The sequence below is a fragment of the Mesoplodon bidens genome, assembly GCF_964165515.1.
Source record: "Mesoplodon bidens genome assembly, chromosome: 3".
NCBI lineage: Eukaryota > Metazoa > Chordata > Mammalia > Artiodactyla > Ziphiidae > Mesoplodon > Mesoplodon bidens.
Genome location: NC_138178.1, coordinates 116,350,908 through 116,378,616, shown reverse-complemented (window position 1 = coordinate 116,378,616; position 27,709 = coordinate 116,350,908). Strand labels below are relative to the sequence as shown.

The window sequence follows — 27,709 nt, the reverse complement described above, 5'->3', positions numbered from 1 at the left end:
ATCTGGAGATAGGGAGATATCTGGAGATACTCACTTTATAACAAAGTGAATCAGTTATACATATACATATGTTCCCATATCTCTTCCCTCTTGCATCTCCCTCCCTCCCACCCTCCCTATCCCACCCCTCTAGGTGGTCACAAAGCACCAAGCTGATCTCCCTATGCTATGCGGTTGTTTCCCACTAGCTATCTGTTTTACGTTTGGTAGTGTATATGTGTCCATGCCACTCTCTCACTTTGTCACAGCTTACCCTTCCCCCTCCCCATATCCTCAAATCCGTTCTCTAGTAGGTCTGTGTCTTTATTCCCATCTTGCCGCTAGGTTCTTCATGACCGTTTCTTTTTTTTCTTAGATTCCATATATATGTGTTAGCATACGGTATTTGTCTTTCTCTTTCTGACTTACTTCACTCTGCATGACAGACTCTAGGTCCATCCACCTCACTACAAATAACTCCATTTTGTTTCTTTTTATGGCTGAGTAATATTCCACTTGGGCTTTTTAAAAAGAAGGGTGTGAAAAAAAATTAAAAAATTAAAAATAAAAAAAAATAAAAAGAAGGGTGTGACTGAATTATGGGGATGCAAATAATGATATTCTGGTGAAGTGGAAAAGAACAAAAGCAGAGTAATTTAGGTATATGGGACGAGATGGAGAGGATCCAGTCTTGACAGGAGTCCAATGAGGGGAGAATAATTGGGGAGAAAGCCTGGATGGGTGAGTTGGTGCCAGAGATTAGAAGACTGTGGGGTGCCCACCCTAGTATAGCTAGTCTCAGAAGTATTCTTGCTCCAGCACCTACAGCTGCAACATCGAGTAGAGCCTTCTCATGTCGAGCAAGTAGGGCCACTGCTTTCTGCAGGTTTCGGATATGCAGAAAGTACAAGCTGCTTCACTGGCTACCAAATACGAGTACAATTGCCGTCATGCATGTGGGGAGAACTTTCATAACTAGATTCCAAGGCGAAGCATAATTAGAAGAGGGCTTTAGGTATCACAGCACCTTCCGTGGCCCTTTCAAATAGTGGGTGTGTGAGGCTGGGTGATCCCAAGAGTCCATTATAACGTATATTGCAATGGGTTTGGCAAGTAGATATGTGGCCGGGTGGATAATACGGTGAATAGTTAGATGGACAAATTCGTGGCGGACGAACCACTACGGACAGGACCCGTCGCCCGGGGAACTAATTAAAGCTTCTCCAGGACCGCCCTGAGGGTGCAGTTCTCCAGATGGCCGGAAGAGGGCGCTGCGGATAGTCTCGATCTGCAGCTGTCAGCGACAGAGTCCTGGGCCGCGAAGGGGAAGCTAGCCGTGGTCACGTCCCGGAAACCCCAGAGCTGCAGACATCTCCCAGAGAGCTCCTGGGGTTGGAACTGCGGCTACCTGAAACTGCCCGGGCCAAGTGTTGGGGGCGGGGGAATGGTGGGAGGTTGGAGAGGAGAAAGGAGCAGAGGAAGAAAGCCCAGCGCTGTTGCTGACTCCGCGGGAAACGCGAACGCTGAAAACCCATGGGAGCACACTGCTGGGGCTGTGGTTTGCTGAAAGATAGAAGGTAGAAAGAGCTGCGGGTTTCGGCGGTCTAAAGCTGAATGCGGCCGCATACGGACCCTGGGGCGAAACAGCGGTGCCGCCACAAGGATCCTTCCCGAATCTGTCTTTTAGGCCTCAGGTCTCAGCAGCAGCTACAAAACTTTCCTGCGAGCTGCCCGCGCCCCAGGGCGCCTGCGCGGGTGCCGCTACTCCTTAGCATGGGGGCTTCCCGTATCTGTCCTGAGCATGGTGGAATCGCCACTATGCACTCTCTCGCCTGTTTAGAGGCTCTTAATTTTAACAGTAATGAAGAACTGGGAAGAAACAGAAGCCGATTCGCTGTGAAGCTCAGGCTCGGATCCTGCATCTGTCTCCTGCGTCGCCCCACATCGGCCTTGCTAAGTCTCCGAGCAGCTGCAGGCCCGCGTCCCCCGCTTCCCACCCACCAAATCTCGGTTTTCCCCATTTCAAAGGGTGCTGCTAGCGCCGAGTCCCCCTTCTCTCTGCTTTGTAACCCAGTCCCCAAATTCTCTCCTTACCCTAAGCCCCTTCCTGCCAGGGGGCGCCTCTGGAGTTAGTGGAGAGGGTAAGGGTTCTGACTATAACTTGGGATGAGTTGAATCTAGGCTGTGTGACATGAAAATAGGAGGGTTTCAAGACCACAGGTGTCGACTTCTGGAGGGCTTGACCTGACAGGACACGTTTCTTTGACACCAAAGAGCTGAGGGTGGGAGTCTCCTCTTTTCCTGGAGGATGCTGGCCTTCACATGTGCAATCTCGCCTCTCATTCCAACCCCAGAGTCCCGAGTGGAGTGCAGGGAGAGGGCTGTACAGGAGCTGCGCCGGGACGTCCTAGTGTCATCCCTCTCCTCGATCCTGCTCTCAGGACCTGCCCAGAGGCCACGGTTTGAGGAGAGCATCCCCCAAAGAAAGGCCACCCTCAAAGACCCTAGATGATCAAGGTGAGATGGAGAGCAGTTAGAGGAATCTCCAAATCTCTTCTTTGCCCCGCGTCTGCGAAATCCTCCTCCGGAAAGCTGCCAGACTGTATTCCCTGGGGCTTCGCTTCTCGAGAGGTTCTCAATTTTGGTGCCTGGGAAAAGGGCACAGAGGGGTCCTGTGAGATCCTTCAGGGAGAGGAAGACGCCCTCCAGAGGGGGCTCCGGGTACTCTCTCAGTTCCTTGCATCTCGGGATTGGAGACCAGCGACCCCCAGCGCCCAGCTGCGTTCCTGCTTTCTGCTCCCTGGGCGGGGTTGCCTGGAAGGCACCCGGAAACCCAGCTCAGCCTGGCTCGGGAGTCTGCGCCTGGCTGAGGAAGACTCGCCTGCCTCCGGCCTGGGCGCGGGAGCCTCCGAGGGGGCAAAGAGCTTCATGCAGAGTAAGAGGCCTGGATTCACAGTTTCTATAAACCCAAGATACAGAGCCAGAAGTAATAACCCCTTCCATGTGCTAGCGAATTTTATGATTTACAAACTCATGTACATCCCTAGCACAACCTGGGAGGTACACCGGACAGGTTAGGATCATTTTTGCAGCCCAGGAAACAGGTGCTAAGAGACTTTGTTTCCTTAATTCAACATTTCTTGAGGCAATGGAGGATTCGAGGATAAATAAAGCAAGGACTAGCTCTTGGAGGAGGGGGTAGGGAGGGCTGAAAATAACACCCTAGTTTACTCTGGCCGTAAGGGTAGCGGCTCCAGACTGTGACAGGCGTCCACAAGAGCTATACGACGTGGCTGAAAAGTGGCAAAGCTGGGGCTGGAACCGGGACTTCTGACTTACATTCAAGAGCCTTGCCCACAACCCCTGACCTCTTGAAGATCAGGAAATGGTGCATAAACACACAAACCTTCATTACGACCCTCTCTATCTCGGTTGAAGCCTGAAGTTAACATTTGTCACAAGCTACATATTATCTGAGGGATTTGTTGCTAATTTGTAAGCTTCACGTAGGTAGGAGCCTCATCTAGCTTATTTAAGGCTGAATTTTCAAGCCTAGCTTGGCGCCTGGCACAGATCCCACACTTAATAAATATTTGTTGAATGAATCACAAATTGCAATAACTCAGAGCAAAATAACACCACCAGGAAACAGGTCGCTCCCTTCCCTAGAGAGTGTGAAGGACCATAAAGGGAATTAGAAAAATGGGGGGAGGGGAGAAGATAGGCTTTCCCATTTCATCATCCCCCACCTGGTCCGAGCTATAGCCCCAAATTAGCCTTCCGTATGAGCCTTCTAAGTTCTCAAAGAAGTGGTCCAGAAGGGAAAGAAGGTCATTTCCCTTTGGCCGGGAGGGTGGTGAGCAAAGGCTGATGACAGCTCCGCGTGTCTCGGACCCGGCCTGGGCCTGCACCTCCCGGGCTCCTAGATTCCGTGCCAAGCCACAGCCAGCAAAGCAGAGCGTGGCCGAGATTGAGGCGGGTGTGGGAGACCGTGCCCGGGAAAACTCCTTGAGAGGCCTGAGCTGGACCTCGCTCTGCGGCCGCCCCACCGCGCCACCTCGCCCGGGAGCGAGCTGGCTGACAGCTAAGGGAAGATGCGCGGGCCCCATAGGGTGGACTTGGGCTTCCCAAGAATCCCCTGCAATCATGGAGAAACTACTGGTTTAACTGGGGTCTGCCCCATTTAAGATGAGTCGGCGGTGGGTGGGTGGGGAGGGGGTGGCTAGAAGAAAGGACACTTTGGTCCGGAAGAGGTGTTGGACCCAGGAGAGGGACTCTCAAGGCCTTTGCTTGGACCAGCCCGGAGATACGAGTAGCCACCTTTTCCCCAAAAGGTGCTTTGGTCTTCGGGCTTATTCTTGGCAGTGCAGCGCATCTGGGAAAAGGTGCGGAGCGGTGCGTGTGTGAAGGGGCAGAAGCGGAAGAGGCGCAGGGGCAGGGGCCTCAAGGTGCAACAGTGGCCCAGACGAGGTCCAGAGGAGAGCAGGTGCTGGCGCGTGCCGTGCTGGGGGAGCATGGAGCACAATCTTGGTTGCGGAGGGGAGGGGGCGTGCAGCAGGAGCCCTTGCCCTCCACCCCCCCTACTTCGAGCTCCCGCTGCTGCTCAGGGCCCCAACCCAACGCCTGCCAGCTGCCTGCGTGGCTCCGGGTCCTCGTCCCGTCCGCAAGCCTGGGCTGGGGGCGGGGAGCTGCCAGCCACGTGCCTGCTTCGGAGCTGAAAGCTTCCGAGGGACCAAGGCCGAGGAGGCATGGCTCAAGGACTGCGGAAGATTCACCCAACTCTTCCCTTCACTCAGATTCAGGGCTTTAACGCGAGGAAGAGGGATTTGCTAATAATAACAATACAGAAATCTCGAGCGCTGGCACCGAACTTTAAGTATTTCCAAAGCTTTCAAAGCACTTTCATGTGCCCGATTTTATTTGAATCTTGCAAAAACTGTGTGAAGAATTACCTCTATTTCTAAATGGCACTGAGACTGGGAGAGACGTACAGCGTTCTACACTGAGTGTTTCTTACATTTACTAATAATATAAAATAATGGAGAGGGAGAGAGAGAAAGAAGATGGGAGATTGGGAGACCCATCCCGCCTTGGCATTAAGACCCCAGATGAGACGCAGGCCCCGGGCTGGGGGCCCAACTGCAAACAAGATCTGTATTCAGTTTTGTCCGCTCTCCTCAGTTTTGTCCTTTGTCCGTTCACTTGAGCCCTGCGTTGTCCTCTTCCCTCCTCGCTCCCAGGACTTAGGCATCGCATTGACCAAGGCGCAGTTGATGGGGGTCTGAGTCCTTCCTGAGAGCGCCCCCCAGAGAAGTCCCTTGGAAGGAAGGCAATGAGCGACCTGGCGCCCATCTTCCGAAGCACGACCGATGAGTGCATCTCGGCGCTCATACACAGGTTTGCCTGCCCGAAAGCCAACAAGCGGGCCCAGAAACATGGGCCCGTGCGGTAGGCAGGAGATGGGCGTGCCCTGAGCTTTCTCTCCCCTCTTAAGGGGCATAGGTGGTGAGGAAACTGAATGTAGTATGTAAGTTGGCTTTGTATTGAGGGAGTGCCGAGCACTTCTCAAGGGGAGGATTGAAATCTTGAAATAAAAAGCCAATGAACAAAACAACTTTCCCTTCAACGATTGCTATTAATGGAAAAGGCGCCTAACCTGCTGAATTAAATCGTTCGAAAGAGCTCGTTCATCATCGGGAGCTCCTCTACAAGGAGGGGAAAGAAAATGTGAAAACAAAACCAAAATCGAGAAGCCTCCTTAACCGGCCCCCGCAGTGTCTTGGAGGCCCCTGCCCGACCTAAGAGCACTCCTCCCTCCCAGCCCCCGGCGCGGAGAGGAGGCTAAAACAGCTAAAGAGAAAACAAAACAACAACAAAACGTTTAATATCCAAGGGGAAAAGTCGGAGTGGGTCTCCGGATCTGCACCAAACAGGGCTCGGCTCCGTAGTCCACTCTGCTGGAGGCCCGGGCCTGGCCGGAGCAGCGCAGCGGATGCCTCCGGCCGGGCTGGGGAGCACAGCCCACAGTTTCTCCTCTCCAGGCGCCCAAGGACCCTCAAGACGCGGGGCTCACACTTGAAGCCTGAGAACGCGCAGACAGGAAACCCACTTCCTCCTAAGCAGTTTCTTGCCACCCGGATGAGAGGCGCCCAACTGAAGCAGAATGATCCTCACCTACTAGTATCCAGAGTGGCCACAAAGCGACTGGCCATTTATGCCGGCGCTTTAAACAAAGATATTTGGTTACTGCCGGGGGAGCAAGTGCACTTTTGCATGGCTGAGCTCCGGGTGGAGGCAAGCCTCAACCCAGCCTCCCGCCCGCTCGGCTGCTCACGCCCGGGGACTCGCCCCCTCCCGGCCAGCTCGTCCCGCCGGGGTTCAGGCTCAGTTCCACCCGGCAACAGGCGGGCGGGCACTCACGACGCTCCCTGCCCGAGCCTTCCCTGAAGCATCAGGGGGGAAAACAGCGTGACCCTGGGCTCGGGTGCTGGGGCTGTGATGTCCTCGGAAAGTCAGCTCCAGTCCCAGAACCCCGCGTGTCCGGGCGATGGGCGAGGGTCGGGGACACCAGGTTTGTTCGAGGTGGAGCAACTTCAGCGATGGCCCTTCGCGTTAATCCCCCCAGCTTCTCAGCTCGGGCGGCCAGCGGTGTCCTTGCCTTAGCAGGGGATGGGGGTGGGGAAGGGTAGCCGAGTGTGGGTTGGGGGGGGCGTGAAGCAGGGGGCCCTAGCCCTCTGGGAAGACCCTGAGCTGGGGGGAGGGCGGCGCGGGGATCTGGGACAGCCTCTCGGCGGCAGCCGATCCCCTGCTCAGCGCCTCCTCCGCCCGCTGGGATTCTCTCTCGGGAAGGGGGAAAGGGGGCGGGGAGCAGAGGTGTCCTTCTGACGGCGGCAGAAGAGGCAGACAGACTGACAGACACGCAGACCAACAGTGGAGCCCCAGGGTTCGTCCCCTGACTCCCGAGCTCCTTTGGTGGCGACTGGGGCTCGGCGCTGCGAAGCCAGATGTGGTCCGGAGGCGGTGGGAAGGCGCGGGGCTGGGAGGCCGCGGCGGGAGGGAGGACCAGCCCCGGCAGGCTCAGGTGAAAACCCACCCGCCCCTCGGCCCACTCCCCGTCCCTGCCCGGGGAACCCCGACCGAACTGGAAAGTGGTTCACTTTGTAACTCCGCAAGTTGGTTGCAAAGCGGCGTTCACCTTCCTTCCTCCCCAACATCCCTCCTCCTCGGCTACTCCCCATCCCACCTCTTGCCCTCCCCTCTCTCGGTTCCCTCCTCCTTTCCCTCCCCCCCGCCTCCCCCCCCTCCGCGCGCCACCGCACCCCACAAAAATGGGGGTAGGGGTTCCGGGGGAGGGGGAAAGAAATGCTTTGGGTCGCGTCTCTGCCTCTCTCTCTCTGTCTCTCTCTCTGTCTCTCTGTCTCTCTCTCCCTCTTTGAGACCTAAAAATCCTGACAAGTGAAACTTAAAGGTGTTTACCTTGTCATCAGCATGTAAGCTAATTATCTCGGGCAAGATGTAGGCTTCTATTGTCTTGTTGCTTTAGCGCTTACGCCCCGCCTCTGGTGGCTGCCTAAAACCTGGCGCCGGGCTAAAACAAACGCGAGGCAGCCCCCGAGCCTCCACTCAAGCCAATTAAGGCGGACTCGGTCCACTCGGTTACGTGTACATCCAACAAGATCGGCGTTAAGGTAACACCAGAATATTTGGCAAAGGGAGAAAAAAAAAAGCAGCGAGGCTTCGCCTTCCCCCTCTCCCTTTTTTTTCCTCCTCTTCCTTCCTCCTCCAGCCGCCGCCGAATCATGTCGATGAGTCCAAAGCACACGACTCCGTTCTCAGTGTCTGACATCTTGAGTCCCCTGGAGGAAAGCTACAAGAAAGTGGGCATGGAGGGCGGCGGCCTCGGGGCTCCGCTGGCGGCTTACAGGCAGGGCCAGGCGGCACCGCCGGCCGCCGCCATGCAGCAGCACGCCGTGGGGCACCACGGCGCCGTCACTGCCGCCTACCACATGACGGCTGCGGGGGTGCCCCAGCTCTCGCACTCCGCCGTGGGGGGCTACTGCAACGGCAACCTGGGCAACATGAGCGAGCTGCCGCCGTACCAGGACACCATGCGGAACAGCACTTCGGGCCCCGGATGGTACGGCGCCAACCCGGACCCGCGCTTCCCGGCCAGTAAGTGAGGCCGCCCCACTGCAGGGCCGCGGGTTGAGCGCCGGAGGCGCGGGGAGAGCCGCCGGGAAGGCGCGGCGCCTGCCGGCTGCGCGCTGGGCATCATCAGGGTGGGCGGCCGGGCAGTGGCGCCAACGAGTCGGGCGCAGGAGCTGGGGAGTCTTCCCTTGTTGAGCTGAGGGGTCCAAGAAGAGGCACTTGGGAGCTCTGGGGTCCTGAGGGCAGGAGCTGGTATTTGGCGTCTGCCAGATGCGGCCAAGTGGCCGCTCTGCTCCGCGCGGGAGACCTCGGAATGCGGAGGGAGGTGGCCCCCTAACTAAGAGAGCCGGGATGAGCAGAGCGCGGAGAGGCGCGGCCTGGCCGGGAGGGAGGTTGCCCTGCTGGGATGATGCGCTCAGGCCCCTGGCCTGGCCCACTCTCCAGTCTAGGCTGGAGGGAGGGCTTGTGGCTCCAGAGGGGGTTCTAAATGGGCCGAACAAGTGCCCTCATTGGGGCTGACCGGAGAGAGCGGCCGAGAGAGCGGCCAAGAGGCAAAGAGTCTGGGGTCTCGGGGTCTCTAGCTTTTCGAAAGCGAACACCTCCCTCTCCTAAGCTCCCAAAGCTGGAGCCTACAGCTAGACCCCAGTTCCTGGCCTGGGCCCAGTTTGCTGCCCGTGGCCCACTAACCGAACGAATCTGGTGGGCTGGGCACGAAAGGAACAGGAGGAACAGTCTTTCTCCGCTCTGCTTTTTGGGTGAAGCACTGAGACTGAGGGAGGTAGCCGGGGTTGAGGCGGGGAGCTCTGCAGTAAACCCCTCGACGGCACGGCCTGGGGCAGGCGCTGGCGATCCCGCGGCTGGGCCTCTCAGGGTGGAGACGGCCTAGGTGAGGAGTGCGCCGTCGGGGCAGGGGCCGGGCCGGCCAAGCGCGCAGAACGCAGAGGCGGTCTGGCCCGGCCCCTGCCGACGCTGTGCGTTTGTCGCTTACAGTCTCCCGCTTCATGGGCCCGGCGAGCGGCATGAACATGAGCGGCATGGGCGGCCTGGGCTCTCTGGGGGACGTGAGCAAGAACATGGCCCCACTACCAAGCGCACCGCGCCGGAAGCGCCGGGTGCTCTTCTCCCAGGCGCAGGTGTACGAGCTGGAGCGACGCTTCAAACAACAGAAGTACCTGTCCGCGCCCGAGCGCGAGCACCTGGCCAGCATGATCCACCTGACGCCCACGCAGGTCAAGATCTGGTTCCAGAACCACCGCTACAAGATGAAGCGCCAAGCCAAGGACAAGGCGGCACAGCAGCAACTGCAGCAGGATAGCGGCGGCGGGGGCGCCGGGTGCCAGCAGCAGCAAGCGCAGCAGCAGTCACCGCGCCGCGTGGCTGTGCCGGTCCTCGTGAAAGACGGCAAACCCTGCCAGGCGGGCGCCCCTGCGCCGGGCACCGCCAGCCTGCAAGGCCACGCGCAGCAGCAGGCGCAGCAGCAAGCGCAGGCCGCTCAGGCGGCGGCAGCAGCTATCTCAGTGGGCAGCGGCGGCCCCGGCCTCGGCGCGCACCCGGGCCACCAGCCGGGCAGCGCGGGCCAGTCTCCGGACCTGGCGCACCACGCCACCAGTCCCGCGGCGCTGCAGGGCCAGGTCTCCAGCCTGTCCCACCTGAACTCCTCGGGCTCGGACTACGGCACCATGTCCTGCTCCACCTTGCTATATGGTCGGACCTGGTGAGAGGACGCCGGGCCGGGCCTAGCCCAGCGCTCTGCCTCATCGCTTCCCCTACTGCCCGCTACACACCACCAACCACCCACTACACCGTGCGCTTCGACTTTTCTAAAGAACCTGTCCCGATAAGACCAAGGGAAAAAACACAACGACCAAACTGCTGGACGTATTTCTTTTCTTTTCTTTTCTTTTTCTAAAATTTGCAGGATTTTTTTTTTTAAAAAAGAAAATAAAACAACCAAGCGATCCAATTCTTTAAGGAGTCTTAAACCGAGAAGGACATAACAAGAACCGCTCTGGGGATGTCTTTTGGGTGATTCCGATGGGTTTCCCACGCTCGGGTGGGGCGCAGTTTGGAGACGGCTCTACGCTGACATGCCTCTGGACTCTAAAGATCGAAAACTTCACTCTGGGTACACTGTGCCAGCAAAGTGGACTTGCCTGTAAATACCAGGATTTCTTTGAAGGGGCGACGGGGGCTGGGGAGAGGAAAAGACTCCTCGACAGATTCCGCTTGCCACTGACACAAAGGAAATGCCCCCTCCTGGCCCCCTCTGGCCACCCAGGCTCAGCTGAGACAGGCCCTGGTTAAAATTGTTTTATGTTTGATGTGAACTTGTAGCTGTAAAACGCTGTCAAAAGTTGGACTAAATGCTTAGTTTTAGTAATCTGTACATTTTGTTGTAAAAAACAAAAACAAAAAACCAGTCCCCGTCCCCAGCCCATCATATTTTTTATGGGCCTTGACAAATCTGTGTATATTATTTGGCAGTTTGGTATTTGCAGCGTCAGTCTTTTTCTGTTGTAACTTATGTAGATATCTGGCTTAAGTATAGTTCCTAAGAAGCTTCTAATAAATTATACAAATTAAAAAGATTCTTTTTCTGATTAAAAAACCCATCTTTTGTTTGGTTTTGATTTGGCTTTTTTGGTGGTAGGGGGTGTGGCTCAACATTGGCCTGATGAGATTCGAATTGTTTGGGGGCTCAAAGGATCCTGAACCAGTTAAGGAGGCCGGGTGCAGAGTCTTTGCCCCACGGGAAGAGGGAGTTTTGTTCTGCCTCTGAATTAAGCAGAACCAAACCTTGAGCAGTCCTGGGACTTGGCAATAGAGAGTAGAAAAGCTAAACTCCTTCCACCAGGAGGAAAGGGAGAAAAGAAGAGAAAGAGACCAAAGGACTAGTTTTCAAAGCCAGGCTTCTGTTTCTTAAAACCTCAGAAGTATCTACCGTGATCTTATACAGCTGAGCCAGTGTTTTAAAGCAGCCGGCCTCGGACATTCATTTTAAATAACCCTGAATGAACGATTATTTTTACTAGATGGATCATGCCTGTAGATTTCAACGTTAATTCTTTATTTCTAATCCTCGGCGGAGCCTCCTTGGGACTAGAATTCAGTGGGAGGCTGTTTTCAAAAGCGAGGAAGTTGTTAGGGGTTTCGTTTCTGCTCTAAAACAGTTATCCCCGCACAGGCTGGCCGACGGCTTCTCATGGCTCCTCCGGCCTTGGGAGGTGTCCGACTGAGCTGCTGGCCTTGGGGACACCCCTGGCAGGACTTTTGGAAGCTGGCCTTTCTGTTCTTTGGTCCAAGGTTTCCGTCTCTGGGCTCCTGGTCTCCTAAATCTTTGTAGTAAGGAATCTTTCTCCCGTCTCCAACTCCCCACCTCTCCCCGTGCTCCCCCGCCCCCATCCCAGCAAAAACAGAAAACAAAACAAACAAACAAACAAAAAACTTTGACCTCTCTCGCTACCTTGAATTTCTTGGTCTCTTTGGTACCCAGATATAGCTGTTGGGGAAGTCTTAATTGCCCCGGGGAGGCGAGGAAGAAGGAGTGGTTGTGGACAGAGAGAAATTGTCGTCCCTTGATGGGCTGTTGCCCCTTCCGTGTCACCTCTGACAAACCTACAGGAAAAGTGGCCGGGTGGGTTGTGGACAGATGCCCCTCCCAGGACTTTTCTCTAGGCCTGAAAGTGTTTGATTGTGGAGGATTGATTCGTATTTGGCATGTACTCATTTATCGCCTGGAATTTCAACTTTCTTTTTTCCCTTCTTGCCTGTCACCACCTTTTCTTCCTCTTCTTTGCAGCTCATTCTGACTCCATCTCTCTCTTCCCAGACCTCCACCCTCACCCCCCAGAAATGTGTAAGGAAAATGAGGGGGGGCGCGGAGTGGGTGTGTGCTGGCACCAGCAGTCCTCTCTGTTGACTTCCTGGGGGCTCTTCTCCGTGGCGCCCTGACTGGGGACTAGGACGGACTTCCTCCCTCGGGTCTGGCTGCTGAGATACTGTTTTCAGTATCTAAAAGAGACTCGGAGATTTCGAGAGGGCAGTTGGTTAGATCTAGAGAGTGTGCTAGCTGGGGGAAGTCTCAGCAGGCCTCACGTTTTGGAAAACAAGAAAAAACCCGGGAAGTCTGAACACTTGTATTGGAATGGGCAGCAGTGGTCCTGGGACAGTGTGTGTAGGTAGTTAAGTCACCCAGCTCAGGCCCGGCTTGGCAGGGGAGATGTTAATGCTAAGGTCTGAATTCTGTGGGGTGGGAGCTTCCGCTCCATCTGCCCCCATGCCCGACACAAGGGAGGGGCTGGGCGGGAGGTGCCTGACAATGGCCAGGGGGGCTGTCCCCCCAACCCATCTCGCCCGGATCGGCCCCGGCCCCGGAGAGTAGCAATTTTAGTGAGCTGTGGTACCCTCAGTCTTATCACCCTTGCACTGGTTGGAGTTTCTACCAAATACATTCTTCACCCTGCCGTCTAGAGTCGGCTTAATTTTGAAGTCTGTTTACTGGTCCCGAGAAAAGGTGAATTCAGCCGGGTCTGCAGATGGGACCGAGACAAACAGGGCCTTGGGCCCTTCTCTCCATCCATCACAGGGGGTCCACCAGCTCCGGTCCCTGGCCGCACATCGCTGTAGCTGCAGGAAGCGGCCCTGGAAGGCAATCTGAAGCGTCCTGGTAGGGAAAAGGGTACGCGCTGGGTGCAGCGAAAGACCAAAGACGGAGACACACTTCATCCCCACGTCCCGGTCAGCCTCTGCGATCTTTGTCTTCTCCAGCAGTGGACCTCCCTTAAGTCTTCAGCATCTCTGGCCCAGGGAGGTTCTGGTCTCCTCTGATGGAGAAAGACTTCTGGTGATGTCCCTGACGCTGAAGTGCCTGGAAGAGCCAGAAGCTTCTCCACGCGCGGGGGCAGTGCAGTTCGCCCCGAGGTCCAGGAGCAGCTGAACGCCGCCACCTAAGCACCCCATCCATCCCTAGGCCCCGATGGCTTCGGGAAGTGGGGGAGATTTTGCAGACAGCATCCCCCCCCCCTTCCTCCTCTTCCCCACCTCCAACCCCGCCATGTAAACACGAGGACTTTCTCGAGAGCCTTGGAGAGCGGCTCTAGTGGCTTCAGGGCCTGAAACCCCAGGCTTGGCTTGTTTGATGTTTAGCATCCCAAAGCGGCTCCCCAACCCCGCCCCAGCCTGGGAACCCGGAGCTGTGGGTCGGAGAGGCAGGAAAGCTGCCCTCTCAGCTGGCCGGGCCAGGGACTGGGCCGGGCTTATGGGAGGCGACAAGATGGGGAAAGAGATGCTCCGAGCCGGAAAGAAGGGAGCCCGGGCTGCCGCCGCCCCCAACAGAAACAGAAGCGGGTACAGCTGCAGTCCTCAAGCCCAGGAGGTGGGTGGGGGCAGGGGATGCGTCACCAGCCAGGGCACCGGCTCTGGGACCGGGCCGGCACGGTAGGAAGTAGCTGGGGGCCCACGAGCGAAATCAGAGGCAGGCCGGAGCCGGCTCGGCGAGAAGCGCTCAGGGCACTTACTCCTGGAGGCGGGGGCGGCCCCGCGCGCTCCAGTCCAAGGGCCTCGCAGGAGGCAGCTCTTCTTCCCACTGCTTAGGGCTTGGCCTTTCTAAGGGCAAGACTGTCTCGGGAGCCTTCCAGGGGATTTTAATCGTCCTGGGGCAGGGGTAGGCCTAGGTCTGGCCTTGAGGTCCCCGATTTTGAGACCTCAGGGAAGAATTCTCATACTTTAGAGGCCGCACACTCTCCGAGCGCGCTCGCGGGCGTTTGGGCGCCGGTGAGGGGCTTTCTCCGGGCGCGAGTGCACAAAAGGTAGCGCGAGTCTCTTCTCAGGCGACCCGGGATAAGAGGAAAGGAGAGCGAGGTTTTCTGACTTCCAACTCATTAGGGACCAGGTAAGGTCAATGCTTTCTCTATTATGGCTTTATCTTAAAAGCGGGTCAATTTAAGATAAGGGTGGGGGGTGGAAATCCAGGATCTGTGTGAACCATGCTGATAAAGACTGACCCCTTTCCTGAACTAAAAGCAAGCCAGGCAGACATTCATTTTCTTTAAACAAGAGAGCTGTGAGGCTGCCTTGACTTCTGATCTAACGTCCCCAATCTCTCTAGACATCGCTCTCCCTCCCCCCCCCAATTATTGGTGTGTGTGTGGAGTGGGGAGCCAGGTGATGGAGGATATTGTTTGCGGAGAACTAGAAAGCCGGTTGGGAAATGTGAATCTAAGATGATATGGCTCTTAGGCATGGTTTGCTGGCTTGTTTGTTTCAAATGCTGCTGTCTTTTATAATGGATGGAAAGCAACAGACTTGAGTATTGGGAGCGATGAGCCTGAATGTGTTCCTTGATCGGTTCCTATTAGGAGATGCTGGGTACCACCTTCCTCTGGCCCTCCCTGCCTTCCTGACTGGTGTGCTTGTGGTTGTACAATTGTGTTCTGTGACTTCGGGCCACCCTCTGTGGGGCCCAATTTGGTCTTATGCCTCAACTTGGAGCACAGAAAGTTTCCTGGTGCCTCTTTGGCCAGTAGCTTCAGGAAAAAGCATCCTATCCCCCAATCACCTTCTGTGGCAAGCTTCTCCATCCAAGTGGCTGAAGGAATTGGGTGTTGATGGGAGTAGAGGAAAGAATTTTTTATTGAAGGGGAGAGCCAAGGTCTGAATGTCACCTCCCCTCCATGTAGTTGTATTTCTAAACTTTCCTTGATGGTTCTCAAAGAAACGGAGGAGGGACAGGCTCAGCATCTCGAGAGCACAGCTTCTGCCTCATCTGAAGCCACAGCTGAAGTGGCTGGCTGTACTTCTGTCTGATAGTGACCTAATGCCCTACTTGGAGGGCATCTAGGCACAGCCCCAGGATCCTCATTTGATAATGTTTCCCATTTTGTCTCTGCTTCCTAAACATGTAAGATGTTTGTTATTAGTTGAGTTGTAACAAAGTTTTGGAAAGGGTGAGATTTAAATTGACTTTCCTGTTTTATTTCTTTTTTAGTTATTTGCAGGACACTGCAATGTAAATTGGTCACCATTAATGTTCTGCTTGAAATGAGAACCAACATAAAAAAAATCACAAGCAATAAAAGGCTTTGTTAAAGAGGGCTCTTTTTTCCAATACAATATTCACATCTGATTCTGCCCACTCTGTATGTAGGTGTAAGTGGTTGCATACAGACACCTGTCTGTGTGTGTATTATAGAAATATATACACATATGTATCTAATATATCTATTTTATTAAGATAGTCAAAAAGAAAAAAAATTAATATGGGATTCTCTTAGTAGGGGATCTTACAGAACCTGTTAGATGCAAGAAAGTTGAATGCATTTACTGCCTCAAGTAAGATGTCACATGAAACCGAGTTTTCCTTAAGAAAATCAAGTAAACGAAAACCTTCTTTAGTTTTTCCCACTTTAAATTGGAATATTAATTTATTTTCATATGAAACTCTAGAGAACTAATTATGTTTGGGGAAAATATTAAAATTTGTCCTTAAAGAAAATGAACTTGTTGCCTGAGACACACAGCTGTAGATGAGACTTCTTGAAGCAATCTACAACAAAAATTGTCATGTGCTGCACCTACATTACCCACTAGTAGAACTCGTTAGTATGAACACCGTTTCCAGCTAACAAAAACAAATGGAAGTGTTGCCGCCCCTTGTTTGTAGCAAGTTTCCCCCCTATTCTGGCCTTCACAGAGTAGTGGAAATAAAAGGGCAGGTCTCAGTGTAGTCTGACAACAAGAAAAAGACAAACTTTCTCTCTTCCTTCCCCGCATTTTGTACATTTTCCGGAATCCTGTCTTTGATTGCTACATGAAATTGTCAGTAACGCCAGGCTGTTGGTGGAGTGTTAAACATTGCATTTCTAGGGTTTCTGGTGATTGTTGACAATGTCATTTCTACAAAAGATGTCGGGGCCTGAAAAGTGTACTTGGATACCCTTTTCCAGTTGCTATGTCCTGGAGCAGTTCTGTGGAAAATCACCCAGAACGGCCTGGCCTCCACCTTACCTAGAATTCTCCCTCCCAATGTTGCTGTGTGAAGGTGTCCAAAGCTCTAGGAAAACAAGGGTTTATTTGGTCTGAGTGTGACTGATTTACCTGATCTCACAGGCACACACAAGGCTGAGTGCGGGCCTCGCAGATGTAAACCTGGGAATTACCTTAATGATGCAAAGACGACTAAGAGCTGGCTCCTCTAACCTAGGAGACCAGGTCAACGGTTTAACAAATCTGGCTATGTGTATAGAGGGAACACCGCAATTTAGGGTCCCTTCAGGTGCCCGCAGAGCACCAGGTTTCTAAACAGACTTTTTCAGACAGGCTTTTTCAGAGGAGACTCTGAAGCCTAGAGGATTAAACCTCTCTCTCCCCTTCTGGCCACTCAATGGTGCCTTGAGGTCTGCAAGGCACTGTTTTCTGGGTGGAGTCTAAGGGGGTCGGTGGTTCTGGCCAGTAATGGTGTCTTCCTTCCCTTGTGAGTGTGCTTCAGATAGAATTGCAACTCTTGCACCACGGGTGTGCACAGAGCATACATCCCTGCCTCTGGCCAGGGCAAACAGAAGTTGTAGCCAGTTCATTACTACTCACCAACCTGCAATAGTCACCGAAATGTTGGTTACTGCTCCCTGGCAGGATTGCTGAGGCTGGCGCCAGAGTGTAGTAAATTTTGGAAGTGCTGCAGTGTATCATACCTACAACTCACGCAGCTGGTAAAACTCAGATAGCTGTCTGCATGTCACTTTGGCTTCATGTTGAAATCAAATGGGAGAGCCGTTGGAAATATTTAACAAAAGCCAACTTACCCACAGCCATAATCTAGCACAGGATGGGGGGTAAAGAGAAAATCTTTGACAAGGATGGTGCCATACAAGGACCATCATGCATCTGTAACAGTTGACATTAACCTTCCAGTGTGAACTGTTTTCTAACAACTACAATGCCACGCCAACCCCAAATTAGTTGTTGAAAATTCTCGACATGGCTGAATACTTAGAGTCTGTTGGTTGGGTGTCTGTGGAAGCTGGGGGTTTGTGTGTTTGTGGTTCTGTTCACTGGTAAGACAAGAGAGGAAAAGAGAGGAGAGTGGAAAAGAGGAGAGGGGAGAGGAGAGGAACAACTGTGCCCAGTGGAAGTGTGTGAGGTTCTGTTGTTGTTTGTGACAGCTGAGTCTCCCCGGTTAGAGCTGGTCTTTGGGTCGAAGCGTTGGGGCCGGGTGGATGAGTGAGTGTATGGTGTCTGGTGTTTAGGGGTGATGCTAGTAAGGAGGGCTGGGGGGCAGCATGGGAGGAAGCGTGTGTACCATGTCTTTGCGCTGGGCCAGTAACACAGTGGCAATGTAATTATCCAGCTTAAACATGCTCAAATGGCAAAAAGTTGCAAAATAGATGACCTCCCTGAGAAGAGAGGGAGCTGGTTACAGAGGTCTGCAGCCACCATCCTTTTTTCAATACATTTTAAACAAGAGGATCTAGCAAATGATTCCGATTCAATACACATAATCAGTTTGCAAGTCTTATTTCCATTTGAAAACAGGGCCATTTGCAATCATAAGAGCTGGACACGCTGAAAGATTCAGAGCGTTTTCCGAGCAGATGATGGGTGACAGAATCTGCAGGCAAGCACTAAATATTTTCTTCTAGCCTCAGACCTTATGCATCAACCTTCAGTTCTGATGTATTTTCAATCGAATATTCCTGTTGAATATATAACTTAATTGCTTAGAAAATCGAGACTCAATGATTGGAGGGGGAAAAAGCCGGCAAGAAAGGTGAGAGAAACCGTGTTAGTTCTTTTCCCAGGTGCTGGTTAACAGTTATTTAGTGAAGAGTACACGGATAAAAGATTTGATGAAAAATTCAAGCTTGTTTTTAAAGTTAGGGCCGCCAGAAGAGGTTGTCTGGGGCTAAAATTCGAGGGTTAGAGCCGCGAAGCCCTGCGCGGGTGGGGCGGGGGCCAGCGGGGCGTCTGCGGGGCGGGGGCGGTGAGCTGCCACCGAAGCCCAGGGGGCTGCTCCGCGGCCTCCAGCCTCACCGCCAGAGGCCTGAGACCCCCTCCCGGCCTCGCGGTTTCATATTGGCTGTCAGGGGTCTCAGCTAAAGTGTGGGCACTTAAAATCTCGAACTATTTTAAGGTCTCTCGTAGAAAGTTTTGGTTTCCAGGATCAAGAGAAGCAACTGTCCGCGACCTCCCCATTCCCGCCGGCGGCCTCAGCTCTCCCCACCCCCTCGGCCTCCCCTCCAACCCGGGTCCGGGGCCTCCCCCCGCCCACCTGCGGCCTCCCCACCCCCCAGCGCCCAGCCCGAGGCCTCAGTTTCTCCTTCCACCCAGCCTCATCCCCCACCACCGCCAAACCAGCGGTGACTCTCCACCCGGTTCCTAGCTGGGGAAAGGAGCAACCTCCGCTCCGCGCTGCCTGCCCACCCGGCCCCCAGCCCCTTCTGGAAACCTCCCCAAGAAGTCTGGTGTGTGGCTGAGAAGAAATTTCCCGTGAATTTTGACCCCAGATTATATAGTGAATATATTAGTTCACTGGGTCACGACGATGATCCAAACCCTAACCTGAAGGGATTTTTTAAACGACCTTAAAACACAACCTTTCTTTGAACAAATAAAATCAAACAAAGCCAGCGAACTGCTGCTGTTTTCCCTGATGAGTGTTCCTAAGGAAAAGAGATTCCGTCTCTGCCCAGATACCAACATCAAACGAACTTTCTAGTAGGCTGAAACTCAATCTAATAATAGCATGTGCTTAATGTCGATTCCGTTTTTATTTCGAAAGGAGATACTTTATTAACCTCCTCAAGTTAGTGCCTCTTAGGCAGGTGTTGTGGTTTTGGACGTCCTTGCAAAGCATTTTCGCCTCTGGGAAGATCTCAGGAGAACCAATAGATGGAGCGGGGGCAAGTGGGGGAGATGCTGCACAGCTCCTGCTGGCTTACTCAGTTTTCTGCAAAACTCGTCCTAAAAGCCCTGGTGTTCTTTTTAACAGATGTCAAATTACAGGGACCACAAAGATCTAAAGTCATCCTTCACGCATACACACACCAGCTGTAAACTCTCTAGTTTGTTTGTTTTCCTCTCTAGGACACGTTTTGTGGATAAGCAAGAGTGGTCCTGAGGCACAGGTCCACCCTGAGCCAAGGGGTGGGAGCAGGTCAGGCCTCCTACAACGGGGAGCCTCCACACTCCCTATTTCTGCAAAGCTGGAGGACAGAACTCCAACAACTGACAGGAGGTGAGGGTGAGGCTGGACCAGTAGAACCCAATCTGCTAGGGTGTAGGGGAGCTAGCTCGTCCACCTGAGGGCAGGGCCCCAGCCTAGGCTCGTCTGGGTAGTCAGAGGGGGTGCACAGGAATGTGTCCCGCAAAGAATCAGAGAGCCAGAGCAGGCTCCCAGGCAGGAAGTTTCAGCCACCTGACAGCCCCATAGAGATATGGTGACTACATAACCATTTCTAGGAGTGCCGGTTGAATTGTGCTGATTCCTTCCCACCCTCGTGGACCTCTCTGGGGACCAAGCATTCACAGGTTTAGGATTGCTGGCCCGCCTTCAGCAGCAATCCTAGTCTGGGGGAAGAAACTTCAACCTGCCTTACTCAGGAAGTTCTGTCCCTGACTCCCAAGGCTGATGGGGGAGACCCTGATTAGGACCCAAAGATCACCTGCGGAAGCATCATATTCTTGTATTTATAGCCCGAAGTGACTTCATTATCTACTTTTCATTTGTTTCCTCATCCTCCTCATTTTCTATTTTTTCATTTCAATGCCTACATTTTACTTGCTTACTTGTCCAATTCCAGCCTCATAGCTGCAGTATTACTTTGTAGGCAATTCGGTATCATTTTCCTAATGTCAGAACTAAAAGGAAAAGCAGATAAAGTGGATACGCTAAGCCATAGAGAATGAAAGCCAGCAAGGCCCATGTGGGAGGCCAGTTGGGGGGTAAGAAGACCAGAGAACCGCCAAGGTCAGCCTATCAGAGGACTAGCGAGAAAAATGAGGAAAGCAGAGAGAGGCAGCAGCGCAGGGAAATTCAATTAATGTCAGTAGATGGGAAGGAAGGAGTACAGCCCCGACCTAAGGCGTACGCCTGGCCTGGGCAGGCAGAGAACGGGCTGAAGAGGAAACATGTCTGTGTATGGTGGTCCGTCTTTGAGCTGAGGGGCGAATCTAGCCACCCCTTCCTTCCCTCCTGCCAGACCTTAAGAAAAGGGACTTTATGCCAGAGCCAATTAAAGGGTTATGGAGCTGAGGGACCAGGGACTGGAGTTCGCCTCCCAAATTCCAGCCTGGCCAGCTCCGGGCTTTTTACCCCGGGGAGGAGCGAATTCCTGGGAACCTGATGGCGGCGGGGGGAGGATGGTGGTAGAGGGCGGAACCACCCGGTGAGGAAATAGTGGCTTCTGGAAACTTCCGTGGAAACATACAAAAACCCGTTCCTTCACACAAGTGCCCCAACCCTCCTCTCTGCAGTTGGAGAAGGGACTTTAGAAAGATTGGTCTTTGCCGACCCTGACTGTTGGACAGCGCCCCCTTTCGTCCCTGTCGGCGCGGCCTCGAAGGAGGCGCCACGTGGAGGGAGTCCCAGCCGCCTGGGAAAAAGGCAGGGCGATTCCGCTGGGACTCGGAGCCGAGCCCGCCCCGCAGCCCTCACCTTCGGGTCCTGAGCCGCTTCCTCTGGTGGAAGGCGGGTCCCCAGGGGGCGGCCGGTTCCCCGCGACCCTGGAGGACGCGCTGCGGGCAGAACCGCGTCGGTGCTGGAGATCCCTTCGCAGAGCCGGGCGCGCTCCTCACGCCCTCCCCGGGCCCGCCCGGCTCTGTGGGGCGCTCGCAGCCTCTGAGCCGCGGCCCGGGAGGAGGCCAGGGCTTGCCCCGCCGCCGGGGTCTCTGCCCCTGGGAAGAGGGGGAGGAAATCCCCACCCCCCAACTTTCAACGACCGACCAGTCATCCCCTCCTACCCTCGCCCAGCCTGCTTGCAGCCTTCTCCCAGGGGTCTGAATCCCCGGGGCCCTTCCTTTTTGAAGGGTCTCGTGCACACTGTGATATATTTTAGCTGCAACATATTAACCCTTTTAATACCCTAGCATGACAGTGAGGACCTCATGTGGTTGGTGACCGCGGAAGGGCACATTTGAGACTCTTCCCCGCCATTGAGGCATAGGCTCCCCTCCCCACCCGTGAGGCCGAGGAGAGGGACCCAGGCCGAGCAGCGGCCCGTCGGGGCGGAGGGCGGCCGCCTAGCCTTCCCGCCGTTGGCGCCCACCGCTCGGCCCCAGCGGCCAGAGGCGTCCCGCATCTCGGTCCCCGGCCCCTCGGCGACTCCGCCGTCGGGGCTTTTTCCGGGAAGGATGAGGAACCGCAGAGCAAAGGCAGGCAAGCCGGCTCCAGACTCCCAGGTCCTCCCTCCTGGACCCGCGCGCTCGGCCTCCCTCCCCCGTTAATGTTCTTCATTAATTTCGGAGGCAAAGATGTCCAAGTTTGGGGGGAATTCGTTTCATCTTTCCTAAATTCAGAAACGGAGTCTTCAAAAGTCTTAATGTACGTGTTTAGTTTTTTTTCTAGCATTCAAATGAATGCGAAGCCACGGATCGAATCCCGTCACTCATTTGGGGTTAGCTTCTCCCGATATTTCACACGGAAAACAAAACTGGGTCCCTCTTATTTGTACTTGTCCTTAACCTTTGCAGCAACTGCTGTAGATGCGGCTCTATCCATTCTCTAATAGATTTTTACCAGGGGCTGGTGACAGAGAACTGATTTCTTTTCTATTAGGGTTTAGCACATCTTTGTTGAAGGCCTGTAGAATGACCAGGGATTAGATTTGCATCTCTTAGACGCCCTGTGTGGTCTTTGTGCGAAGCTTGTAACTGTTAAAAATGACTTGTTAGGAAGCGTGTGGGCTCTCATCGCTCTCCTTTTGACAGAATGATTGTGAAATTCAGATTGGCCCTGTAGGATTTAGCCCGCAGATTCCACCTGAACTCTAAGCAATTAGACCCTAATCTCACTGCAATCATATTTGAGTTAGGATTTGTTGCACATTGTTTTCTTCAGTTAAAAGTAGTGGAATATATATATACATTTTTTCCTCCAGCTTTTAAAGTGAAATTTCCAGGCGTAAAACCTCAGGACTTCTTAGAAACGGTTTTGGTGGCGATGGGGATTTCTTTTCGGTACGGTTTCCTCCCAGTCCTCCCGCCCGCCCCTCCCCCATTTAAATAACTCTTCTTTCTTCCCCTGTGGCCACGCTAATGCCCCGAGCATCTTCTCGGGGACTGAATTCAGGTCGCCTGGGAAGAACCGCTTGGAGATGACTCCCTGCTTCCAGGGGCGCCCAAACTCCGGCGTCCCCAAGTCCCCGACTGGGCTCCTCCGTCCCGCTGGAGCGCGGAGCTTGCCCACCCTCTCTGGCTGGCGGGCTGGTCCCCGCGTGAGCTCCGTGCAGCCGGCGCTGGTCGGGTCGGGGGTCCGGCTTCCCGCGGCGGAGCAGACGCTTCTAAGGCGCCCGGCGCCCGCTCGGCCGCACGGCGACTGCGAGGCGGCGCGCTTACTGCGACCGCCGCGTGGGTCCGGAGCTGCCCCCGGGACCCACTGCGGTCCCTCGGCGCCAGGACGTGGGGGGGAGGGAGGGTGGTCTCCTCCGCGCCTCTACCGGCCCGGCGGGCGTGGGGCCTCGCGGCCTGGCTGAGGCCAATGTCTAGGCCCGAAGCGCCCGGGGCGGCCTCCAGCCTCTCCTCGCCGGGCCCCGGCCCAGAGCGCGGGGCTCCGGGCGTCCCCCTGCCGGGCCGTCAGGCTCTCAGCGATTCGCAGGGCATTTCACCCCGCCGCGGTTCCCAAAGGGTCACCTGCAGTTACTAACTGTCAAATCAGGTCACCTTCGTAGCATTTCTTGATCTGTGGTGACTTTATCGCCTTCGTTTATTTATCCAATGCGACTCTGTCACTTTATTTCCTCAGAACATCTCATTTGGGAGACACATGACAATGACTCCGGGTTATCGGGATTTTTCTACTTTGATTCACAACCACTTATTTGCTCCCAGTGAGTCTGATTCGGTTCCCTGACTGCTTCACCTTTCTTAGCACTATCGAGCGAGCCAACGATGTAAACAAAAAATTTCTAGCATGGAGGACCTCAATGCCATATATTCGCGGGGGGAAGAGGGAGATACCACTTTTGAAACTTCCCAATAAACTTTTTAATAGCAAGTGCTCTCATTGTCACTTGTCTCAGGCAGAAAAAAAAAATTAAGATGTTCTTTGTACTTGATTCCACAGGAAGGAAGCCAGCCTACAACCTAATTCTGCCTTTGTCACTAAAACATTTTAAATGAGGAGAAAGTACTTTGCTGACACTACTTATATAAATGTGAGCAGTGCTAGCTGCTTTAAGCAAGTGGTGTTCTCTTCCAGTATTTTCTGCGGTGGAGTCTATTTTAAAGAGGATCATCTCTTTGGATAATTCTTATAGCTAATTATTCTTAACTTTATTAAGAATTCTTAAGGGTTCAAAGGAATAAAGGAGATTCTGTCTTGCCGTTGGATGGGGGGAGGTGGGAATGTGGTCTTGGGGGTGGGGAGGAAGGGGGAGCAAGACTGTGGTAATCTCTTTGAGATCTACCAGAAGTCTTGATCTATTGATTGAGGATCGCTGCTCTAAATGACTCCTGTGTGCAGTTTAGTGCAGTTTTTCATTTGTGAATAGGGACTGTATCAAAATCCTAGTGCAACCATGACAATTGGGTAATCACACACAAGGCATCTTTGCTAATGGAGAGATTCTGTAAATATGTTTCTAGTGAATACACAGATAACAGTCGCAGTGGAAGGGTCAGGTGCCACAAATCATAGATTACTCTGCCAAGGGTTGCCTGCCATCTGAGGCTTAGGAAGGACATTAACTGCCTTTGCACTCAGAATACTCTCCTCAGTTTGTGATTTCACTTACTTGACCCTACTTCTGTTATTAAAAAGCTGGCAGGCGCAATCAAGGGCAAGCAGGTTGGCTACCTACCCTTCTGGCAGCTCTCCAATATTCCCATTTAGCTGCCAGGAGACAAGGAGAGGGGTGAATCAGTCCTGTAAGCCTGCAGTAGCTAGAAGGTACCAGGAAAACTTTAGTGGCAGCAGGCGGATCCACCTATCAGCCCTGTTTCTAAATTCTTCACTTCATATATGTAATAAATTACTCGGGGGAATTCACTCATAGGAAGGTCAGGCAGGGGAATGATAAGAAGTGACTTAGGTACGGGAACTCTCAAGCAGTTTCTTTGGATAGTAAGTTGTAAGTGCATTACTTGATAGCTCCAGTTTTGAAAACAGAATAAACAGAAATACGATTTTCATTGCTAACAGGGAGCAACAATCAGGAAAAGTGTCCCTTATCAGATAGGAGTAGGGAAAAATTAAGAGCCTTTAATGAAATCTGGAGGATTATCACTTCCTGTCCATAGAACAAACCTCTGGCTGTTCACATTTGCTTTAATAGAGAAATTGGTGCTAATTTGATAAGATTTAGGTACTCAACTTTCAGGGAAATGTGGAATTGAAATATATAAAAATAATTTTTTCCTATCTTAAACTGAAACAAGCAGGTATTTGGCATACAAGAACATTGCAAAAGCAAAATACATCTCTCACTAGTATTAGCATTCTTTCCTTGAAGATGTAAAATCTAGGAGTATATAACATGAAAGAATCATAAGCGTGAAACAGGACTTTCTAAGTTCCCTTTGTAGGCAGGATAGGCCATTTTCTCATACTCTTACATTGGAAGTGGCTCTGGGATCTAGAATGAACTATCATGACTGACGATAAAGCCATCACTTTTGCCAGCGGGTACCATGAGAAGTAAACTGACTTCATAATGAAGTCTTCTCCAGGGGATTTGTTTGTGTGAGAGGACTTATAGCACTTTTTGAACAGGAAAGAAAAGTACAATTCATTGAAGTATGAGTGTTCAGGATGGCTAGAAAAATGTATTTTTGGAAGAATATTATATTTCTAATATGTCAGGTGGTCTCTAGATGTAAAATATTTAAAAAACTAATTTTTTTCCAAATTAGACTATCATTACATTAGCGTATTCTTAAAGAATGGAGATAGACATTACTCATCTACATTACCAAAGGGGAAAAATATTTAAAAACCAGATGACAGACCAGCCTTATAATTTAAACAATACTGAATGGTGAACAATCTTCCAAGTTCATTTAAGCAGGAATAGGGAGAGAATCTCTATAAAAGTGAATAAAAAAGATCTTATTGTACCGATATGCCTAATCCCCCATTTTATTAGCTTATAATGCAAATCATTACTTGCTCTTGCTACTAAGAGCCATTTTAATGTAATGGATTCATTTCAGACCCTCAAGAAAACCAAAGACTATGTCTTTTTATAAGTTTATGAGGAACTTTCAACTGGTCCCACCCAAGTTGAAGACGTAGATATATTTTTTCTTGCTTTTTAAGTTAAAAGTTGGAATTTCTGCTGATGAACATTTTCCATCTTGACTAACACTTCCTGCCAGAGAAGTTTTTCTCTCAAGAAAACAGATGTCAAGTGGACAAAAGGAGATTCCAAGCCTCTGTGATTTGATAGTAGTCACATTTTACATGCTTAACTTTAGAGCTGTAAACAACCATATTGTTTTATTTTCCTTTTGTATATCTGCTGTTAGTCAATACCTGTGTAGTGACTGGCGCATAATAGTTGTTCATTAAGTTTGCTGAATGAATAAATGTATGAAACTCACTATTTCCCTGACTGTAATTTTTTCTGATATATGAAAATGTAAAGATAAAGGAGTATTATTAACATTTTTCTTTTCAAAAATGTGAACAAAAAATTGTTAAAGTTCTATGTGGGTTTGACTCAGAATGACAGACAAGTGTCCCCATTCTATGTCAGTTAACAAGAGAGGAATCTCTGACTCACATTTCTCTGCCTATTCAAATGAAAACTGTTTTAGGTAATGCTGTAATGTTTAAAACAAACAAACCCCCCCAAAGCTTAGATGTAGCACAAAATGAACCCTAAAAATTAATGACTTGGAAAATCCACAGAGTTAATCTCTTTTTTACATTCCAGATTTAAACTTTCTATGGCACACCCACCATTCAAGACCTTTAAAATTCTAAAGGGTAGCCATCTTCTGAAGTGGTGAGGGGACCAGGAGGTCACAAATCCTATCATTCGTTAAAGGGTGGGAATAGGAAAGTGCCAGTGTGGTCTCACCTACTAGAAATCGTGTTGATTTTTAATAATAATGCTGCGGAGGGCTGCTCTATGGAAGGTCGTTGATGGCCAAGAGGAATCCATGATGCAGGTGCAATGGCTACTATTGCTGTATTCCCCACTTCTTTCTTTAGTGAGCACCCCTCACATTTGTGTAGGGACTGTAGCTTTGGGGCAAAGTGGAACCTTGGAGTGATGTCATTCGGGGAGGGATAATCAAAAGATTGGAAGTAGCTTCAGAGTTGGGAGGCCCTGTGACTTTTATTGGCCCGAGCAGCTACTAGAGCTTCTCTTCATTGATTTGGGGCCTGCTCAAGATGATATACATGTTAAGGGAAGACTGTACTGGCAAATTCTTCTCTATTTTGAATATGGAGCCTTTCATCAATGACTGTGAGGGTATTATTTCAAGAGGAAAATGTGTGTTTATGTACCAAGGACATCCCCCGCTTCAGCTGAGCTGTCCTAGAAGACATTTGCATGTCGGCAGCATTTTCTCAGCAAGATGAGGAAAACTGGAAGGAGTTAAACCATAATAGAACCCCAAATAAGCTGACCCTTAAATCTAAATTCCATTTGTTTCAGACTAAAAATCCTCTTTTAAAGCACTCACTTGGCATGAAGATACTGATATTACTTCCAGTTTATATCCAGACAAGCATTTACATTTTTAGTGGGTTACAGGTTATCCTTCAACTTGTGTTTCTAATGAGAAACAGAGTCACAAAAGGAACCGTTCTTTACCAACTGTTCTATACCATGTCTGGAATAATGGTGACCCACTCTTTACCCAAGCATTCTCCTCTTGATTCCCAGTTAGATAGGAGTTGGAATTTCATCACCACCTTCATGCCAAAGTCAACTTTCTACGGTGAGAGGGTGATTATAAAATTGTGCTTAGAGCAAACAGTTGATAGAAACCAAAAACAGAGGTTGACACAAATATCCTGTTGTCAGTGTACATCCAGTTTAGACATTAGATAGAAGAACTAGGGGATATCACCCTAAGACTTAAAGATTTTGTGATAAGGAAAAAAATATGGTGGTCTATTTATTGATTTTTTTCATTCAGTCAGTAAACATTCACTGAGTGCTTACACCAGGCAAAGTACTAGGCATGGAGAAAAAGCAGTGCCTCTGACCTCAGAAACAATGTGTTTGGGGAAACAGTCATGTATATAGGCAGAGTTCAATGCAATGAGTGGAGTAATGTGAGCTCTGTGCAAAATGCAGCAGTATCCCACGGGAAGAAACGTGTATATTTGGCAGGAGGAGAAAAAGTAATGCCCTGACTTTTGAAGGAAGAGCAGAGTTTGTCAGGCATTCCAGGTGGAGGAAGCAGCATGTGT

At 51.8% G+C, this 27,709-nt stretch overlaps 2 protein-coding genes across 8 annotated transcripts in view; both read left to right on the top strand.

Annotated features, from left to right (window-relative positions):
* The first annotated feature begins 6,440 nt into the window (after nucleotides 1-6,440).
* Nucleotides 6,441-10,750, top strand: NKX2-1 (NK2 homeobox 1). Its single transcript, XM_081228965.1, has 3 exons — nucleotides 6,441-6,550; nucleotides 7,766-8,151; nucleotides 9,118-10,750. The coding sequence occupies exons 2-3, from the start codon at nucleotides 7,779-7,781 to the stop codon at nucleotides 9,843-9,845; spliced, it is 1,101 nt and encodes a 366-aa protein (XP_081085091.1). The 5' UTR covers nucleotides 6,441-6,550; nucleotides 7,766-7,778; the 3' UTR covers nucleotides 9,846-10,750.
* A 2,591-nt stretch (nucleotides 10,751-13,341) lies between these two features.
* Nucleotides 13,342-27,709, top strand: part of LOC308613554 (uncharacterized protein) — a 41,060-nt gene continuing 26,692 nt past the window's right edge. For 5 of the 7 annotated variants that reach the window (XR_014015264.1, XR_014015265.1, XR_014015266.1 and 2 more), the window contains exon 1: nucleotides 13,342-13,501. The gene's annotated coding sequence lies outside the window, so the exon portion shown is untranslated. The remainder of the gene's footprint in view (nucleotides 13,502-27,709) is intronic. The other 2 variants (XM_081227238.1, XM_081227237.1) reach the window with 2 other exon arrangements.

Bases quoted from the DNA above. Each gene is read 5' to 3' on its own strand.
- NKX2-1 (XM_081228965.1), top strand. From the start codon at position 7,779: ATGTCGATGAGTCCAAAGCACACGACTCCGTTCTCAGTGTCTGACATC. The intron at 8,152-9,117 runs GTAAGTGAGGCC...TGTCGCTTACAG, and splicing joins GGACCCGCGCTTCCCGGCCA to TCTCCCGCTTCATGGGCCCG.